This window comes from Alternaria ethzedia (genome assembly GCF_023757985.1).
Source record: "Alternaria ethzedia strain BMP 0044 chromosome Unknown scaffold_12, whole genome shotgun sequence".
Taxonomy (NCBI): domain Eukaryota; kingdom Fungi; phylum Ascomycota; class Dothideomycetes; order Pleosporales; family Pleosporaceae; genus Alternaria; species Alternaria ethzedia.
The window spans coordinates 819373-833695 of NW_026056205.1; the positions used below are offsets into that span (position 1 = coordinate 819373).

General features: G+C 52.6%; 7 protein-coding genes across 7 annotated transcripts; 4 read left to right on the plus strand and 3 right to left on the minus strand.

The window, feature by feature from the left end:
• Positions 1 to 1135: 1135 nt before the first annotated feature.
• On the minus strand, positions 1136 to 1616 carry J4E87_005830 (uncharacterized protein; the record flags this gene model as incomplete). The annotated part of the gene is made up of 4 exons (XM_049377435.1): positions 1136 to 1239; positions 1307 to 1429; positions 1491 to 1586; positions 1610 to 1616. 4 exons carry the CDS (start codon positions 1614 to 1616, stop codon positions 1136 to 1138), a joined length of 330 nt encoding a protein of 109 aa, XP_049233061.1.
• A 1002-nt stretch (positions 1617 to 2618) lies between these two features.
• Positions 2619 to 3251, plus strand: J4E87_005831 (uncharacterized protein; the record flags this gene model as incomplete). Its single annotated transcript, XM_049377436.1, has 2 exons — positions 2619 to 2897; positions 2955 to 3251. The coding sequence occupies 2 exons, from the start codon at positions 2619 to 2621 to the stop codon at positions 3249 to 3251; spliced, it is 576 nt and encodes a 191-aa protein (XP_049233062.1).
• Positions 3252 to 3979: 728 nt separating this feature from the next.
• On the plus strand, positions 3980 to 5007 carry J4E87_005832 (uncharacterized protein; the record flags this gene model as incomplete). The annotated part of the gene is made up of 2 exons (XM_049377437.1): positions 3980 to 4715; positions 4769 to 5007. The coding sequence occupies 2 exons, from the start codon at positions 3980 to 3982 to the stop codon at positions 5005 to 5007; spliced, it is 975 nt and encodes a 324-aa protein (XP_049233063.1).
• Positions 5008 to 5099: 92 nt separating this feature from the next.
• On the minus strand, positions 5100 to 5882 carry J4E87_005833 (uncharacterized protein; the record flags this gene model as incomplete). Its single annotated transcript, XM_049377438.1, has 1 exon — positions 5100 to 5882. The coding sequence occupies one exon, from the start codon at positions 5880 to 5882 to the stop codon at positions 5100 to 5102; it is 783 nt and encodes a 260-aa protein (XP_049233064.1).
• Positions 5883 to 6195: 313 nt separating this feature from the next.
• J4E87_005834 (uncharacterized protein) lies at positions 6196 to 6939 on the plus strand (the record flags this gene model as incomplete). Its single annotated transcript, XM_049377439.1, has 1 exon — positions 6196 to 6939. One exon carries the CDS (start codon positions 6196 to 6198, stop codon positions 6937 to 6939), a length of 744 nt encoding a protein of 247 aa, XP_049233065.1.
• A 50-nt stretch (positions 6940 to 6989) lies between these two features.
• On the minus strand, positions 6990 to 7858 carry J4E87_005835 (uncharacterized protein; the record flags this gene model as incomplete). Its single annotated transcript, XM_049377440.1, has 4 exons — positions 6990 to 7043; positions 7093 to 7298; positions 7347 to 7732; positions 7785 to 7858. 4 exons carry the CDS (start codon positions 7856 to 7858, stop codon positions 6990 to 6992), a joined length of 720 nt encoding a protein of 239 aa, XP_049233066.1.
• A 470-nt stretch (positions 7859 to 8328) lies between these two features.
• On the plus strand, positions 8329 to 9766 carry J4E87_005836 (uncharacterized protein; the record flags this gene model as incomplete). The annotated part of the gene is made up of 3 exons (XM_049377441.1): positions 8329 to 8508; positions 8662 to 8745; positions 8918 to 9766. 3 exons carry the CDS (start codon positions 8329 to 8331, stop codon positions 9764 to 9766), a joined length of 1113 nt encoding a protein of 370 aa, XP_049233067.1.
• Positions 9767 to 14323: the final 4557 nt, after the last annotated feature.

Sequence of the window (14323 nt, forward strand, 5' to 3'; positions counted from 1 at the left end):
TGACTCTCTCAGAGGCTGGTGACTCCGTCAGAAGCGGCGTTGACGAAGCACTGAACGTCTCGCTTTCCATCGTCGCTTTGTCTTGGTTATCCCCGCTGCCATGCTTTACGTAACTGAGCGATCCTATTATTACACCGATAACTACGACAAGAGCTGCCAGGATAAATGTTGCCCAACAAAGCTGGAGTTTCCGCTTTGACATTGCTCCATTGGCAGGTTTTTCGGGCACGTCGCTTGATCCTCCAAACTCTTCTGGCGTTGAGGAGTCGACAGGTACATCGACCAAGTCCCTTTGAAAAGCTTCACTCTCCGTCTCCTTCGCAACTGGCTGTGATGAAGCGGGGTAGTGGTTCGAAGTAATATTATTGAAGATTCTCATGCCCGCCTCAAGGTGCCCTACCCCTCCTTCATAACCCTTGTCCTCGGTTTCGGGGTAAAATGAGCTTCTAGTACTGTATCGTCTTGCGTAGGTTGTACCTCTGGGGCCCATTGAGTGGTCGTACTGTGGTAGGTCGTCGTCCGTCTCCCGGCTTTGGTCGAATTTCGAACCTTGGAATGGTAGATGTATCTGGAGAGGACTGACAGGGACTTCGGGGAGTGGTTTCTCAGGGTTCCCCGCCAGGGTTTCGCCCTCAAAAGTATCTGGTATGTATGGATCGTCGCACCGCGAGGAGTTCCGTGAGGGGTGACAGTCAGAAGATATGGGTCTTCTCAGGTCTCTTCCAGAGCTAGTTGGCTGGTGTGCGCTTTCTGGTGTTTCGGTACGCGCAATGAATGTCGATTCGGAAATCCCCTCGTTGAAAATAGGGCGGCCTATGTTGAGGCTCCGCTCCCCTGTCAGAGTTCTGGAAGAAGACTCGCTGCTTTTTCTGGCGAGAGGCATGGATACTTACGCACAGTATGGCATATGCCACTGCGCTGTCAAGGAAGATGTAGATTGTCGAAAGATAGAAAGTTACTGTCAACGTAAACAGGCTCACGTATCAAGCAAAAGGTAGAAGAAGAGTATATCATCAGTAGAATTGGAAAGCATATATATGCCACACCAGTGTGTGAGTAATAGAAGATGCCGTAATGTGTCACAGTCGACTCAACCCTGAGTCATGACTGTGTGACGCGAACCAAGTGACAATGCTCAGGCCCAGGACCACTCTACGTTGACCCTTCCCTTGGCTTTATCAGCCAACTTGTCGAACGCGGAAGGGCTGACATCGATGTCGTCGTAAGCACATCCCATGCCTGGCAAAACATTAGCAACAGCAATATGAAGTGGCGTGAGACGGAGTGTGCCATCCGGAGTACTTACACTTGTCGACAATGGTGACAAGGACGCTGGCGTCCTTGCCAGTGCGCTCGTCCACACGGTGAGCTCGAATCTGTTTACCACAAAGTGGGTTGTCGTTGGGGTTGGGAGTTTTGACCTCGTCCCCTGATTAAAACACGGTGTTAGTGTGTGTCTCGTAGATGAGTTGACGAAGATCAATACTTACAGCGTCCGTGAGAAACAGCCATGACAGCGTCGTTGTCACCGTGAGTATGACCGCAAGCGCCCAAACCAGGGTTGTAGAACGTCATTTGGCCTTGAGCTAGGGGGCCGATGGCTGGAGACACGGCATTGTTGCTATGGGTGTTGTTAGCTGAGGCTATTGGAAGAAGGCAAAGCACAAAGACTCACCTGGAGGGGATAACCAAGCCTGCTGCAAGACCGATGATGAGAGCCAGAAGGGAGACAAAAGTGATGCCGATCATGATGAGTAGTGTACGGCGGTTGATGTGGTTGTTGAAGTATCTTTTGTGTGGTGGAAGGAAGTTGTTGTAGTGACGAGAGAGTGTCGAAGCAAAAGGGCTTGTTCTTATACCAGTAAAGATACCACATGTGAGGCCATACCGCCTTCCGTTGTGAATTGACTTATCGCCAGGTGAGAGCACCTCACGTGGAGCGGTGACCCTAATGGTATCTTTCGTTCGTTGATCTGAAGGTAAAGGTGCTTCCAATTTCGACCCGATTGTAGTAGTGTCAATGGGCGAGGCCTTCAAGTGCGCCTGGGCTGCTTCTGGAAGCGGCTTCCGTGATATTACTGGAGCATTCATAACTATATATCAAAAGCGCGTAGCGTGTGTGTAACGTGAATAGACTATTGGGGGTATCTCAAAGCATGTAAACGTCATAACATATTGAAGCGATTGTCGTCGGAAATGAGTGTATGCCTAGACGGCTGGGACTGATGTGGGTGAAAACGAAGGATTAGGGTGGAGTGTGGAGAAGGCGCGAACTTGTGGGTCGCGAGAGTGAAAGACATCAAGGGGTCAGCGCGGGTCCTTGGCTTTTCGGTGATTCGCTATTCGCCGAGGCTCGTCCGAAACATGGCGACCTCACTTGAACTTGACAGAACACTGTTCAGAACACTGTCCGTAAACTCGCTCATACCGCTATCGCGCTCTCGTTTGAAATTTTAAAGCAATCGGTGATCTGAAATCACGTTTGCTCAGATAACTACAACTTTGGTACCCGTTTGCGAGTCTCGGCTGCTACCAACGCACTTTACGCCGCACCTCGGTACATACACATTCACAGCGCATCGACTCACGAGCCTCCGACTCATACCGCAGATAGAGTCATGGCAGAACAGAGCATCAACATTCCCCAAGTCATCGTTTTCATCGTCGTCACGTTCCTTGCTGTACGATGGTACTTGAGAAAGCCGACGGCGGCGGCCCCAGGCACGCGAGCTGCGGCGAACCGCGCTGCACTCCGCGTGAGCCCTGCGCAAATAGACCAAGTCGCTGAGATGCTGCCGCAGTTGAGCAGACGCGACATCGCATGGGATCTGCAGAGGAATGGCGGAAACGTTGCGGCGACAACGGAGCGGGCCCTGAGCGGGCGAGGGTTAGACACGGTAAGTCTTTCGATTTGAATCCTGTCATGCCGTCGACATATGCTAACACATGCACAGGCACCAGCGTCTTTCCAAATACCAACACCGGCACCGCGAGTCGCAGCTACACCGGCGCGAGCATCCCCAGCCCCAGCGAGACCCGCACATCCCGATCTGATAACACGATACAATCTGTCCTCGAAACTTAGCCAAGTCTCGCAGCCGGCACAGGAGGAGCAGCCGAAGGCGAAATCATGGAGTGCAGACAAGAGTGAGAGGCAAGCGAACTTGCAAAGACGGCGAGAGGAGATGATTCTGGCAGCACGGAGAAAGCTCGAAGCCCAGGAAAAGGCAAAAGCGCCAGGCGCTGCATAGTCACGGCTACATCATGCCGGGAAAAGGAAGAGGAGGAGACAGGAAAATGGAGCATGGACGCATGCGCTGGTTGTTATACCCTAGATCGCTTCCTCCAATATACATTACCGTGTACACCACCAGATTATGGCAAGCGCTCTATACTTCCCATGGTTTCTTTCTGTGAGATCTTCTTCGTATGTAAGGTATGTAAGACCTCTGAACAGTGGCATGATGTGTAGCCTCATCGGCCTCATGCTACCCAAATTCCAATCTTCTTGTTGCAGTAGATACACTTTACGACCAACACTTCGGCAGATTTTCAGTTTCAACAACACAACAAAGGACACTACCTAGATCATCACATTAACTGTATCGCTCTCGATGTCAAAACTCGCATAGCAGAGCATGCAGTATGTATTCTCGGTGTCTACAATCTGTGACGTCACATTGTACTGTGCCAATTATTCCGCTGAAGCTACATATCGATATGCCGGTTTGCAACTAATAAATGTAATAAGTCTCTCTATTATTCATCGGTGAACAGTTCTCAATGGAGACGCGGACTTACAGCGGACGGAGTTAAGCCTAAGTCAACCGGCATGACATTATCTAGGCGGCTCCCTGATCAACGACATTTATAGAGAGGTGTCCTGGCCTGATTTGTCAAAAATCAATAACTCTAAATAGATCTATTTGTCTACGACTACAAGGATCCTCTTCATCTTTCCTCCAAACAGCGTACTGTCATGTCTTCACCACTGCCCTACAATCGCCAGAACGCGCTTGCCTCAACCATCGCAGCAGACAACGCGTCCAACATAGCTGGCAAGATCGTCTTGACGACTGGCGTAACGCAAGGCGGCCTAGGAGCAACGTTTGTCGAAGAGATCGCAAAGCATAAACCCGCTCTTCTGATCCTCGCTGGTCGCTCGCCATCAAAAGTGCAAGCCACATCCGATAAGATCAAATCCAACCCAGCGAGCGCCAATGTCGAAGTGCGCATCTTAACCCTAGATCTGGCATCGCAAAAGCAAGTCCGCGAAGCCGCGAACGAAGTTCTCGCATATCCGGAATCCCACATCGATGTTGTCGTCAACTCAGCAGGCATAATGAAGGGTCCCTACCGTACAACAGCGGACGGTATCGAGAACCAATTCGGATGCAACCACATCGGTCATTTCCTCTTCACCAATCTCATCATGCCCAAGATCCTTGCCGCTAAGGCACCTCGAATCGTCAACATATCCAGTGATGGTCATCGCTTCAGTGGTGTGCGATTCGACGATTCGAATTTCCAAGATGGCAAAGTCTATGATCAGTGGGAAGCATATGGTCAGAGTAAGACGGCGAACATATTGTTCTCTTATGCGTTGGCAAAAAAGCTGGGCTCGAAGGGGTTGAAAGCGTATAGTCTGCATCCGGGAGTGACGCTTGGGACATCTCTTGCTGAGAAGTTCGACGATGAAGACATGAAGAGTGTTGGTAAGTTGCCGTAGTCGAAAGTTGGGCCTAAGATGTTTCTGACAAGCATACAGTGGCCAAAGACAAAGAGATCGGCTGGGCTCGTGAGTTTGACGTGAAGTCGCTCGACGAGTGCGCGGCTACCCATGTTGTTGCCGCTTTCGATACGAGATTGGACAATTACAACGGCGCGTATCTTGACAACGCCAACGTAGCGCCGCAAGAGGTGCAGCCAACGGCGACGAACCCGGAAGACCCAGAGAGGCTGTGGAAACTGAGCGAGAGGCTTGTAGGAGAGGAATTCGTGTATTGAGCAAGATGTTGCTCTATAGATAGGTTACACTATCTGGGTATCGTAAAGCATACCAACGCCATTGCAATGCTATATTCAGTCGTTCTCTGTCCTCATGCCCACTTCAAGCACCTGGTTGCTTCGTGCGCGTCTTTGCACTCCAATCCACATACCCGCGCTCCACATTTGCGACACTTGATTTGTCCCCAGTATCCGCAATTGTCGCAAAACTGTCTCTGTGGTGGACCGCCAGCGGGAGGAGGCGCGGCGTGGCTTGCAGCGTAGGAAAGTGGTGGAGCGGCAAGTAGAGCCTCGAGCTCGGTGGGGTTCAACGGCGCGGGTATGGAATCGTCGATCGAGAGCAGCGCGTCGTCTGCATTTGCGTCCTCGAGACGCGACGGAGTCTGCGCAACTGTTGGAGGCCCTGGCGTTGCTTCTACTGGCGTCGCAGGCACGGAAGCATATGTGCTTTGCCTTCGCAAGGCTTGCGCTGCTCCCCTTCCCCCTGTGGGCTGAGAAACGCTTCCCCTGGACGTAGTTGTCGTTTGTCCTAATTGCGCCTCTTCATCGTCGAGCCAATGCTTGATCTGCCGCTGGTATTGTATGATCCTCCTTGCATTTTGTGTCTTTGGCACGCTCGGCTTTCCGGGTATCGTGATGAGCTGCTTGGGGTCGTTGTCGCGTTCTAGTTCGGCTATTCGTCGAGCTATGGCTGTCTGTTGTCGGGCAGAGAGCTCATTCTCCGCCCGTTGACCGCCTGGTGTTGCTGCGGCGGCGCGCTTCTTGTTCTTGGGGTTGATGGCGACTTTTGAGGGGTCGTAGCCTGTGTCGACGACATACGTCCATCCAGGCGCAACGGTCGCCGTGGAGTTTGGGAGCACTTCGACGTGTGGCATGGTGGAGTGTGGAGTGTAAGAGGTGATGTTGCGGAGAGTCCGGAGGTGTAGAAATTATGGATCACATGCCGACGCGTCGCAAAGTCCAGATGCCGCGTACCTGCATGATCGATGCGGGGTACGTACACCATCTGGATTACTTCCGATCTTGTCATCATCTTGTCGGATGTTAGCCGTGATCATCAAAAGGCTATTGCATCCTCGGTAGATCTTTAATATGTATAGTCCCGGAAAGCCGTAGATCGAACTTGTGACCACTTGCCCGAACAACCCCAGCTACCTAGGTCACTGCACATCGCCCATACAACCAAGCATGGCGCCTGAAAGGAAACCGCCAATTGTGCTTCCACCCACAACCCCACCAAGCGATGTTTCCAAGTCCGCGGCCTTCATCTTCATCCACGGTCTCGGTGACGAAGCAGAAGGACTGGAAAGCGTTGCTCGCCAATTCCAATCCGCGAACAAATTGCCACACATGTCTTGGACTATACCCAATGCTTTAGAGAACCATGACCTAGCTACTACAGCCTGGTATCTGCCCACACGCCTCTCTCCTTATCCACCATCGCGACCTGAGCTCGAAGACGACGAAGATGAAGAGGGGATGATGACTACCGTGTCCTACATCACAACACTGATCGATGATCTGGTCGATCAGGGCATTCCAACGGAGAGGATCGTCTTGGGAGGGTTCTCACAGGGCCATGCTATGGCACTTTTGACTGGTTTGGTGTCGAAGTATGCCGGGAAGTTGGGCGCGCTGGTCGGACTGTCTGGATACCTTCCTCTGGCAGATCAAATACCGAAGCTGAGAGAACAAGCTGGGTTACCAGAAGAGGTGAGTAGCAACGGTGAGATATTTCTGGCAAGAGGAACAGGGGATAGATTGGTACCGAAGCGGTTACATCGTATGTGTTATGAGGCATTATTTGGATTTGGTATCGAGAAGGACAGGGTGACAATTAAAGAATATGAGGGCATGGGGCATGTCATGGCCGGAGCTGAGCTGCGGGACTTATGTGCTTTCTTGGAGAGGGTAGTACCGGAGATGGACTAAGATGGAACACGCGCGAAGTTTGATGACCGCGTTCCGTTTCCGCTACTTCATTATGAGTCCTGCTCCATATCGAAATTGAAGTTACCAAAATACACGCAGAGTGCCTGCGCAAAGTCAGTTTGGAGGTTAGCATCAATATTTTCTGTGTCTTACCTTGCTAGCACCCATCATAGTATAGTGAGCAACTTCCAGCTTTTTCCCATCTTGCCCGTATCTCGCAATCTGATTAAGATCCGACGTTCTCGGCAAATACAGAACAACCTCTTTGCTGATACTCGTAAAGCTCTTGTAAAGCTTTTCGAGGTTATACGGCTCCATCTTACTGAGGTCGAAGACGTCTTCAGCACCATACTCAGTTCCTAAACACATCAGCTTAATTCGAATGATGGTGTGGAAAAGAGACAAACCTCCCCATGGCGGACTAGCGAACACAACGACATTGCTTTGACCCGAGAACCTGCTCATGGCATCAAAGCAATCTGCGTTGAGCCAAAAGATCTTATTGCTCACACCATATATTTCGGCATTGTGCTTTGCACACTTCAACGTTTTGGCATCTTTCTCAATAGCAAACACGCGTTCCCAGCGTCCCGAGCGCGCTAGTGCTATGGCATTACCACCAACACCAGCAAATGCGTCGACGATGACGGTTTTGTCTTTGGGCGCTGACTCAGATATGTGGGCTGCGATCTTGTTCGCGATGGGTTCTGGTGTCACGCCGAACCAGGCGTCTTCTGTCATCCATATGCCTTGGTCATACTTTTCCCATGTCTTGAACCGCTGGTGCCAATATCTGATATTGTTAGAATTCAAGAATCTCTGAGAGTGGAAGAAATGGGCTGTACTTCTTCAAATGTTCGGGGAACTGTTCGACACGCGACCATTGGTCTACGCCTTTCTCACCCGCCGTCTCACTCATATCCCCAGCAAGCGCGATGCACTAAATTATGAGAGTAGCCTTATTTGAGAAGCCACAGGTAATGGGTCTTGACTTCAGAAGATGTGTGGATGATGAGGTGACCGAGCAGATACTGTGGAAGAGTGAGAGCAATCCTGATACGCCTTACCAGATTAGGAATAGTTCCGACCGACGCGACTGCCTACTCAGACAGTGAGTGCTATACGTGGCGGTACATGTAATTTGGTCACTACAAATGATAATGTTCCGAATTTTGCATCCTGAACTACAACTACCTCCGATTCAACTTTAACCACACATTGCCATCCTCACTGCACCTGCCCCAGCTAGCGCGGCGCAGATCCCGAGCTATGGCCACCTTCCAAAACCTCCAAGCCACCAACAACGACACCTCGACCAACACAACTTCTCTGTCGTCATCACCATACGACAACTTTTTGAAGGAACCATCAGAATCACCACCTCTCATCATGTCCATGTTCGGAGCGTTGAACCGCTTCATATCGCGACTAGACGCCGCGCCCCTCAACGAAGAGCAGCAGTCCGCTACGAATGGCGCATACGGCTTCCAGGTGCTGAGGAACGCTAATCTAGATGTTCCTCTGGAGCCGTGGTTCGATTTTATTATTGGAATCAATGGAAGAACCATTGTACGTATTTTCCATTCGGTTGAAAGATATCAGCAAAGGGATGCAAGAGCGGGAGAAGATAGACGATGGCGAAGCGGGGGTCAGCTCCTAGGCAAGATTGGATGGACTGGAAACAAGAAGACCACCTTGACTTTGTACTAACTCTGTGAACAGGATAATCCAGACCCAAGTCTCTTTGCGACGGAGGTACGGAACAGTGCTGGTGCGACCATCAGCCTAGGTGTATTCAGCGCAAAGGTAGGTTCTAAGTACCCCTTCTCATACCACGATACATTCGAGATGCCATGAGTCATTGTCCAATTTCACATTATACATTTGCAAGGAAGTACAACCACAGAAGGTCGGGAGAACAAACGTCACAATTAACTTCACTCAATTGAACTATCTATACACGTCTGACACCATGTAGGGCCAAAAGATCCGAGAAGTTTATCTGCAAATCCCAGCCGATCAGCCGACTCTAGGGATCTCCTTGCAGTGGTCTCCATTGGCCATCGCGGAGGATGTCTGGCATATCCTAGACGTGGCTCCCAATTCCCCCGCTGATGCCGCAGGGTTGCTACCCTATGGTGACTACGTCATCGGCAGCCCCGAGGGACTTGTGCGCGGCGAGTCTGGCTTAGGTGAACTCGTGGAAGACTTCCTAAACAGGCCATTGCGGCTGTACGTGTATAACCACGAATACAACGTGACTCGTCCCGTTACCATCACGCCGACGCGCAATTGGGGTGGTGAGGGAGCCTTAGGGTGTGTGCTGGGTTTCGGGGCTTTGCATCGAATTCCAGCGGGTTTGGACGAGCCGCCGCCAGCGCCTGGCGAGACCTTCTTCTCCACAGGCGATGCTAGCGGGGCCACGTCGTTTGATGAGAAACGTCCTTTGACTGGCCCTGTTGATTTCCCCGCTGCGCCAACGCAGGGTGCACCGACAGAGTTGTTCGTGCCAGCCAACATGGCGCTACCGGCAAAGTCACCACCACCTCAGGGCACGGCGCCGCCGCCAAAGAGGAAGGGAAGAGCGCATCATGTCGCTAGCCCTGCGGGTGGTGGTGGCGGTGGCTTGGACGACTACTTCAAGGAGGGAGAGCAGAAGAGTCTGGAGCAAGACTATGCGCCCAAGAAAGGCTCTGGTGTACCACCGCCTCCCAAGGCTGGGGGTCCGCCTAGAGGCCCGCCAAAGAGTGGAAGTGCGAGCAGGACAGGCACTCCAGTACAAGATGATGGCAATGCAGATGGTACGGCAGACTCAGAAGCAGCGTAAACTTGGCTTGAAGTTAGCAAACGTCATCTTAGAAACGATAAATGAAACATACCTTTGAGAATACACGTCTCTTCACTCAATCCTCAGCCTCGAAGTCTAGTTCTTCCCTGAACCGACTCAGCCTGCGCTGCTTCTTCTCCTCTACACTCTCGTTGCTGGCATTGCTTCCTTGAGTCATGTAGGAGTCGACTCTGGTCTGTACTTCGGGGCGCTTGACCGCTCCACTCACACCGCCTTCTTTGCGCCCGCTGATCCTCTCGAAGGAAGACACTTGCGGTGAGGTGGGCGATCCATCTGGCGAGGTTTCCGGAGATGAAGATGGAGAGAGCGAGGTTTTGATTTTGGTCGTCAATGTACGGAAGATGGGCATGTTGGGCGGTTGCTGTAAGTATTGACTGTAGTGTTTCGGTTGCGATTGTCGTTGATGGGGGTTTGGTGTCAGGTGGTTGGTAGATGGTAGTAGTATGCGGACCCGAGTATTTGCATGTATCGAATTGAAGAAGTAACTGGTGTTTCTTGCAATGCGATGTGCAAAAAGGAAGCAAAAGGTATGTATCGACAAACGGTAATATCCCAACGAGAGGAGCACCAACAACGCGAGGCACGCGACCACTAAATACCCTTTCCCCCACCACACACACACCTCTACCCGACGCATAACAGTCATCCCAAAGCAGCCTACAGCACCCCAGCATACCACGTCAGGGGCCGGGCGCCACGCAGGGCTATACCCAATCCGCGCCGCTCCCACAGCCGCAGCAACCCAACTGTCAATAAACAGGCGCAGTAGTTTCAAACCGCGGGTTCCATGCAAACCACAAAACGAGTGTGCGTCTAGACCGGCATGCTATGGACTTTGTCGATTAATGTGGGTACTCGGGTTGACGATGCAAGGCCAGACCCTGCGCTAGCCATCGCCGATCCCACATTAACCTCGTTCCTGAGCTTGCAAGGAGATCACATGGCTGCAAGGTCATACCCGCAGCGCAGGGCGATCGCATTTGTTCTGCGCGATCATGGCAAAGAGGCATGGACTACTTTTCTTCCATAATTTCCTTGATTGTTGAGACCAAGCTTTTCCCGTTCAACGCTGATCGCACACGTTGCCTAGGTGTATGCCCAGCGCCGATGCGTCGCCGGAAGCAGTTGGCGTTTTAGACTCACCGTCGCAGGATACGCTGTGTCGATGCGGTCAAGTAGAGCGATTGGCTGCACGGCGGGGTAAAAGGAGAAGGGCTTGGCCTTTTTTCCGCTGGCGAAGACGCACTACACCGCCATATGTGCTTTGCCGGCTTTAAGCTTTGGGGTTGCTGTGATTGGAGCACGTTGGCAGTAAAGGCGTTGAGTTGACAGCAGGAAACATTGTCGAGGCAGTCGTCCGCATGACTGCACACTCAATCTCCCAAAAGAGCGTCACGAGTCCAGCACCCGGCCAACCTTCTGCCCTCCTTGCACCGACCCTTTGGATCGCCGCACATCGGGTCTAACGAGAGAATCGATGATGGGGGATATCGAAGGCGCTCAGCGCAGGAATACAGAACAAAACATTCCCGGCCGTCCTTACAAGTCGGCCATTGCTCCGCTCCGCGGCACCCCTTTGCATCGCGACGACGGCGCCACGTCCGTTGCTTCCCGAGGCCGACGCCTTCATTCACACACAGTTATCCACATCGCTCTTGTCCCTGCAGCGACAATGGCCAAAATAGACATATACCGTTCTGCGCCAGATGGAACACCTCCCGCTTTCAAACGTTGAGGTGGCTCGTAATCTCCACTCTCGTGTTCTTCGTAATCCAGGATTCTGGACTTCTAGACCGCTCAGAGCTTGAATCATGTGGGAAGCAGTCGTTTCGAGTAGTGTTGCGTCCGGCAATGACGGGAGTCTCCACCCTTTCGAGCGGCTGACACCTGACGTACGACATCCACCCGGGCGGACATGAACCATGGTTCCTTCACCGCATTATTACACTGCCGAAGTGGTTCCAAATCGGGCCCACGTAAATCCCTGAGCAAGCCCTGTTGACGCTGACTGAGCACTACGTCAACATGGACATGGAAACAATTGCGCAATAGGCTCTGCGCAAGTCTGCTAGTGCAACAGCGGACTATGGTCGTGGAAACATAGAGTAGTGAAACGATAGGGGTGTAGGTACACCCAAGTATTGTATTCGCAGGCGAGTCTATCTCTGCGATCTCTTTGTGAGGGAAGGAGGCCCGGTCGAGTCCCTCGTAACATCTAAATCAAAACTCCGACTTGCTTTTCGAGCAGTCTTTTCCGAACAAGCCACCCAAAACAGACCATGTGAACGCCCATGTGGCTCGTGGAGCTAGCAATGATTGGCAGCAAGCGGAACCAGGCACGAGGCCAAGGGAAAGTATGGGGTACGCAAAAACAAACGCCAGATTATGATGTAATACCCAAAACGCCATAGTGAACCTTGCTTCATCTTATATCCAGCTGGAAGGGTTTGAACTTGGCTCCAATAGTGCTGCACCGCGGACACGTCGGCGCACGACCGCGGTTGTGCTCACTGACAAGTACATCTACACACTCTTGACACAGACCGCAAATGCATTCTGAGCATGCATAGCTGTCGCGCAATATCGACAGTTTCCGACATGCAGCGCAGTAGATCTGGACAGGGAAAAGAGAGCTAGGAGATGAATCGGAGAGACCTTGGGAATGCATGTGGAAGTTTTGGCCGGACATGGCTGATTCAATGGAAGACTCGACGGAAGGGAAAGGCTGAAGGTCCGACATATCCGGAGGTGGAGGCGTCAGAGCGTTATTCAAAGGTGATGCCGTGTATGACTGAAGTTGTGAAGCAAAGTTGAAGGGAGGTAGAGAGGTTCTGTTGTTCATCATGTGAGGGGATTGGTTTGGCGACTGTGGCACCTGTTCATGTTAGATAGAATAGCGTAGCAGAGTGTGACACCAACCGGCGTGAGATCTCGGCTATCCTCTTCTGTGGCTGAAGCAGCAGCATCAATCAAGTCTTCCCACCGTTTACCCATAATGGCCGCAGCGGTTGCCGGCTCAGCCGAGTATGCTTTCCTGTCGTAGCTCAGCCTGCGCGAGTAGTCCTTGGACTTCTGCCGCTCGTGTTTGCCCTTACGAGCATTCTGTCCTACAGATGACTTCCGGGGTCTGTTCGGTTTGAGAGAGTGAGCGCCAGGAGGGAGAGTGGAGGAACGCCCGGGAGGCGACCGTGCGAGGGAGGAGGGGAGCAGCTCTTGCTGTATGGAAGTAGATGTGTAGTAAGGTTCTTCGGCATTGATGTGTTGTTCTATGGTGGTCGGAGCGAATCGTGCGCGAGGCCTGTAGTTCTTCGAATCGGGATCGGATGCTGCGTCCTGTTCACAGCAGTTGTTAGCCTGGTCTTGTGTGGGGAAGGTGCAACGCGGGTCCATACCGGATCTGAGTCCCAGTCGTACTCGGCACGATGGTTGTGTAACGAGGCCAGGGCAGCCGCAGCAGTCGCGGCGGGTAAGAGTGACGGCCGGCGCATTTCGTCCGATGTGCGAAGATGATTCGTCCCGAAGTCGGTCTCGAAGAAGGAGTTGTGTTCGCTTCCGCCATAGTCGTACGTCTGCTGGGGCGGTGCTGAGGTCGTCGCAGGTGGAGGTGGGGGTCTTTCTTGTGGTGGTGTGTTGACCATAAGCATGAAGCTCTCCTGCAAGCGGAAACAGTCAGCAGCGTATTCGGCCAGCGCTGGCCTTGGACAAGCCTACCTCAGTCGCCGGCAACTTGGAGATGTAGTGCTCAGGATGGGCGCGGCGGATGTGCTCCTGCATGGACCGGAAACGCTTCTCCTACGCATGTGTTAGTCTGCACCCCAGAGCTCTGGAGCTTTGGAGCTTGCTGTAACGTGAAGCAACAGCGGGAGAGACTTACCCCGGTGCAGCGCTTGCGACAGGCCGAGCTGTCGTGGTTTCGCAGCGGGCATACTACGACATTGTTCTCGTCGCTGACGGAGAAGGAGCTCGTCAGCGGTGCTGCGCGCGACGGAGGCATGGCTGCGAGCATCAATGGCAGGAGCTTCGCGACGAAGCAATGGCACGTGGAAAGCGAGGCGCTGGGATGGGGAAGCTCAGTCCGAGCTTGCGCAGCTGAGGGGGGAGGCTACAGTGACGGCAGGAGCGGGTGTGGTGACTACGGCGGGTGGAAGAAGCTCTGAGCTGAAGTTGCTGCTACTGCGGATAGACGTAACTGGATGCGGGGCAGCTGCGAACGGCGGCGGGGCTTGGAGAGAAAGTGATCAAGTAGAGGCTGTGTTCAGGAATCACGATTGACCATGTAGAAGAAGAAGCAATGGTACTGCACCGCTGCCGTGAGGGTAGAGCTGTATCGCCACGACAAGCTCGAGCGGAGGAGCAATCAGACGGCTGCCCTGGAGCTGAGGCGAAGAAGCTGATAGCTTGGAGAGCTTCGTGCTGCCCAATGACCTACCGCTTGAATGGGGATTTGCGCGCTCCAATCAGAGATGGCTGGGAGCAAGACGACTCATAATCAGCTAGACGGCGCAGAAGCCTCCTCACAGCTCAAGTCCCGTGCAT